At 33.3% G+C, this 5,568-nt stretch overlaps 1 protein-coding gene across 1 annotated transcript; it reads left to right on the top strand.

The window, feature by feature from the left end:
- The first annotated feature begins 3,109 nt into the window (after window positions 1-3,109).
- Window positions 3,110-4,533, top strand: LOC145095324 (uncharacterized). Its single transcript, XM_079033226.1, has 5 exons — window positions 3,110-3,358; window positions 3,404-3,542; window positions 3,629-3,828; window positions 3,886-4,212; window positions 4,321-4,533. Exons 1-5 carry the CDS (start codon window positions 3,110-3,112, stop codon window positions 4,531-4,533), a joined length of 1,128 nt encoding a protein of 375 aa, XP_078889352.1.
- Window positions 4,534-5,568: the final 1,035 nt, after the last annotated feature.

The raw sequence follows: 5,568 nt of genomic DNA, 5'->3' as shown, positions 1-5,568 counted from the left end.
TTTTTAATTAATTATTACTATTTCTAATTAATATATTAATCATATAATATATTAATAAATCATTTATCTCTCTCGTATAATCAATCAAAGCCATTTTTTGATTATGAGAGCAACCTCAGACTTTATGTTTATTCTTCAACATTATACCAATTTAGTTACGACCTTAGATGCCTTAATCCAACAAACTTTTCGTTGTAATTGTTTATGTTTTGTTCTAACTTCTTGCTAGTGCGTTTTTTATTCTATATTCAACCATTCTAAATAAATATATAAAAACATATATAAATTGGTTTTTTATTTATTCTAAATGCATTGGTATGGATGATCAAAGTTAATACGACTATAAAATTAACCAACTGCTAACTTGCCTACCAATGCCACGATCGTTAGTTGCACCAATGGTCGGTGTCAAAACTTCAAATCTTACCTTTTGCAATGGGAAGTGATTCTTCCACGACTTTTTTTTATCCCCCCACAGATTTTTATAGTAAAAGGACAGTTATGCCCTTATTTAAATTTGAAGAAATTAAAGAGAGAAATATCCCATTTTTCCAAAAGATGTCGTTCATTCTTCCTTCTTCCTCCTTCTTCGTTGATCAAGCCTGCAGATCTCCGATTCTTTTCCTGTGCAAATGTCTAATATATATTCAGTTAGTTCTAACAATATTGTTCACAGTTAATAATCTCTTCAGAGCGTATGATTCTCTGTGTATGTGTTTGATTAGAAACAAATTTCTCTCGCTCAACTTTAAGTTTAATTTACACCCAAAATTATTTTCCGAGAAGACTCCGCTAGAGATCACGGTCATCTGAGCTCTGCAATACTTTCACACAAACTTCGTATACTACTTCACAAATAACATCAGGTCCGAACCGGTAATATCATGCACATTCGAGTCGAAAAAGTCTGTGTTACTTCAACACATGAGTAATTGTAATGGATATAAGAACATGGAGAAAAAAAAGCGACTACTGGAAAATTGAAAACCCGATGGAAACCTGAGGAAAAGGAGGATCTAAGAACTGGGTTTGATAGCCGGGAATATTGAACAGATTGATCATCGATGGTACAACATGGATTCGGAGGGGAAAATTTTACGATCAATTTCCGGTCATTGCATTCTATTGAGATGAGTTTATTACACTCCAGCTTTGAAGGAGGAAGATTTAGCATGTTGTGTTTATGTGTTGAAAGAGAATGAAATCAGCTCCCCAAAAAAAAATTAAAACAGAGAGCTATTAAATGACTATCTAAAAATCTTCTATTAGAGAGATGCATACTCAAAAAATAGATTAATGTTAAGAATCTCATGCTTGTTAACAGAATGAATCTTTTTTAGAGATGCTTGTTAAGATACGTGAACATTATTGTTAGAACTAACTGAATAGATATTAGACATTTGCACAGGAAAATAATTGGAGATCTGCAGGCTTGGAGCAACGAAGAAGGTAGAAGGAACGACATCTTTTGGAAACATGGGATATTTCTCTCTCTTTAATTTCTTCAAATTTAAATAAGGGTATAATTGTCCTTTTACTATAAAAATCTGTGGAGGGATAAAAAAAGTCGTGGAAGAATCACTTCCCTTTTGCAATAGAGAATTATTTATAGATTGTATACTCTTAGAGAGTTTTATGTTTATGATTTATATATTGTTGTAAGGCATATTTTCTTTCCAAAACCGACTTAATATTTTTTTTGATCGACCCAAATTAACTGAAACCTAATCGGAAGTTATATAATGGGAACCGACTCATATACAACAATTTTTTTCCGTACACAACAATTTGTGCATTAAAGTATTGTATTGTACAACTCCATAAAGCATTAATTGTTGTGTATGGATAAAAATTGTTGTGTACGAATCACTTGGTTTTATCATTTAATAGAATTAGTCATAACCTACCCTAACAATTAGTACGCATATTCTTTCCCTTTTCAATTCATTTCTTGTTGGTTTCTTTATTTTAGGGTATTGTGGGTCCATTTAATGTAATACCAAACACTTGCTCTTTAAGTGTACCAAATTTTGCACCATATGTTCCCATGGATTTAAAATGGAAAGAGTGTTGATTCGACAAGAAATCAATGCACAAGGTATACATGTTAGTTATCTTCATTTTAACCTAATGTCAAATTCTTTTCTACCTTTTTAACATCCTAAATCTCTTTAAAGATTGTAAAATAAAGGCAAAAAGTTTATTATCCTTGGTTTATCAAGTGATTAGGTTTTTTTAGAAATTGTTTTTTATGATTATGATAGAAAAACATTCAAGCTTGTGAGAAATGAAAAACGGTGCACGGCAAATTAGTTATTGAAATGTAAATGTAAAGAAAAACCTTTGTATGCTACATTAATTTCATGATAAAAAATTAGCTTATAGGAAAAAAAACCAATAAAATTTAACCTACAACAAGTCAACTGCATGCTTATAATTAGAACAAGTCGGCCCTTAGATTCTCAAGACCATGTGAAATTTAAAAAAAAAAAGGCCCTAAAAATAGGAAGATTTCTAAATTTAAGCAAAAAAATTATAAATTTTAATTTTCTATTGCAAATACATAAAAATAAAATTTCATTCAAAATTATACACAAAAAAGAAATTGGTTTTCACTTGAAAATAGTCATACTCATAATGTTCCCTTAAACAAAATTTTCAATAACATATTCATAAGTAATTTTATCCAATATGTTACACTCAATCGTCATCAAAGTCAATATACTAAGTTGTTATTGAGTCATTGTAGATCATAAATAGCACTTCAAAATCTTCAATTTTGAAAAATTACGTTCTGCAGATGCAATAGTAACATTAATAGTCAAGTCAAGATAATTCTATATGCAATAGACATAATAGGAAAACAATCAACACGTTTTAAAAACTTTAGAATATCAATCGTTGTCATTTTTTCCTTAGGCAAGAGATGTGGAAGTAATTTTAACTCAATATCAATTGCTGGTTTTGATGTTGAACAAATGCCAATAAGTTTATTATCTTTAAAAATAAACTTAAAGGCTTAAAAGAAAAAAAAAATGAAAGTTTGCACAAGGTCGCGGCTGATCAAAATTGTGGCCTTGGGAAAGATTTATTGGAGCAACTAGATGAGATGGAAAAGGAAGTTAATAGCGGTGTGAATGACCCTGATTTAGTGAGGGTTATAATAGATATTGTCAAAAAGCTTGCTGATTTTGATAAAACTGAAGGTATGGATCTTTCTCAAAAGGCTAAGTCTAAGTGGGTTGTTAAAGGGGATGAAAATTCTATGTTTTTTCATTCTCTTTTAAAAAGAAAACGAAGAAAACTTGTTACCTCTGGTCTCATGGTGGATGGTTCATGGATGAATGATCCCATTCAAGTGAAAGATGAATTTCTTAAGTTTTTTAAAGATAAACTTAAGTAGTTTAATGGTGCTTCGGTTATTTTCACCAACTCTCGATTAAAAAAACTTTCTTCAGATAAAGCTTTGAGTTTGAGTAGGGTGTTTAGTGAAGAAGAGATTAGGACTATTGTGTGGTCTTGTGGGAGTGATTGTGCCCCAGGTCCTGATGGTTTTCTTTCTGTTTCATTAAACATTTCTGGGATCTAATTAAAAATGATGTGTGCAAGTTTGTTTGGGAGTTCACAGAGATTAGTTATATCCCATACAGATGTAATTCTTCTTTTCTCACTCTAATCCCAAAGAAAGATAATCCTATGTGGATTACAGAGTATAGGCCTATTAGCTTAATTGGGGTGCCATATAAGATTATTACAAAACTTTTAGCTAATCGATTGGTGGTGGTGATTGATAGTATTGTTAGTTCTGAGCAATCTGCTTTTATTAAGGTCAGACACATTTTAGATGGCCCTTTATTGGTAAATGAAGTTATTGAGTGGTAAAAGCGGAAAAAGAAGAAGGCTTGGGTATTTAAAGTAGCTTTTGATAAAGCTTATAAATCTGTGAGCTCGGAGTATCTTTTGAAGTTAATGGAGTTTATGGGGTTTGACCAAAAGTGGATTGGCTGGATTAAAGCTATCTCAAAGTCCTCTTGTGCTTCAGTTCTAGTTAATGGTTCGGCTACTCGGGAATTTAATTTGCAGAGGGGTCTTAGGCAGGGAGATCCTTTATCTCCTTTTCTTTTTATTATTGTTATGGGAAGTTTGCATCTGGCTTTGGAAGATGCGGTGAATCAGGGTTTGTTTCGTGGTGTCTCCATTGGAAACAATCATGTAGATCTCTCTCATCTTTTTTATGTTGATGATGCTCTCTCCATCGCGAACCTGATTGTGGTTCTTAACTTTTATTATTTAGTTTATGGGTTATGTATTAATCTGCAGAAATTGAATTTGATTGGGATTGGTATAAATGATTATGAAGTTGAAGAGAGGGTCGCGTGTACGGGATGTGCTATTGCTTCCATTTATTTCTCATATTTGAGTCTTCCTCTTGGGGAGAATATGGGTAGAATTGATAGTTGGGGTAATTTTGTTTTGAAGTTTAAGCAATGGCTTGGTAATTGGAAAGTTTACTTGCTTTTAGTGGGTGGTTGATTGACCTTGTCAAAAGTTGTTCTTGGTAGCCTTGGTATTTGCTATATGTCTTTGTTCAAGGCTCTTGAGGCTATGTATAGGATGGTTGAATCCTTGAGATCTTGATTTTTTTGGGGTGCTGAGGAAAAGGAACGAAAAATTTCCTGGGTAAAGTGGGAGTTGTTCAATTCCACATATAAAGGTGGGTTAGGGACTGGCAGCTTGAAGGCCTTTAATTTGGCTTTGCTTTATAAGTGGCAATGAAGATTCCATAAAGATAAAAACTCTATTTGGGTTAAGGTAATTATAAGTATATACTTTCAAAGGGGTATTGGTACCTCTCATCTTATGCCGAGAGTTCGTGGAGTGTGGTGGTCTATGTTGAAGATGTAGGATAAGTTACATGTTGATGCGGTTTTACCCATTCCTTTTTGCGAAAATTAATTGGGAATGGGAATGGTACTTGGTTTTGGAAAGAAGCTTGGTTAGGGATGTGAGTTTAATGGTTCATTTTTCGAGGCTATATGCACATGAGACTCAAAAATATTTCCTTGTTGCTTATAGGTGGCAAAATGGTGAGTGGTTTTGGGCTTGGATTATGGATATCATAGGTGGTGTTTCTGCAGATCAACTTCCAAAATTTACTTTGATGCTATCTCAGGTGGTATTCTCGGCTAGGAGTGATAAGTGGGAGTGGGAGTTAGAGATGGATGGAGAGTTTACAGTTAGTAGTACCCTTCCTTTTGGATCTGTTGCTACTAGATGGTGTCGCTTAGTTCTGATCAAGGTTAACGTTCTTCTTTGGCATGTTCTCTTGGATATACTTCCTACTAGGAATAACTTGGATGCCAAAAACATCGATTTTCCCTCAATTATGTGTGTTGCATGTATGTCGGCTAGTGAGGAAGTGAATCATGTGTTTGTTTCCAGCGATGTGGCGAATCAGATATGGATTAAGGTGATTAAATGGTTGGATCTCCTTTTCCCCCTTTTCTCAAATATTTTGGAGTTATTGCATTGGGTTGACTCGATTAGGGTAAATGTCGAGAAGAGGAA

Source organism: Lactuca serriola, chromosome 3, assembly GCF_051521515.1.
Source record: "Lactuca serriola cultivar US96UC23 chromosome 3, Lser_US96UC23_V15, whole genome shotgun sequence".
Classification (NCBI taxonomy): domain Eukaryota; kingdom Viridiplantae; phylum Streptophyta; class Magnoliopsida; order Asterales; family Asteraceae; genus Lactuca; species Lactuca serriola.
Note: the sequence above shows the minus strand (reverse complement) of the source record. Positions and strands in the feature narration are given on the sequence as shown.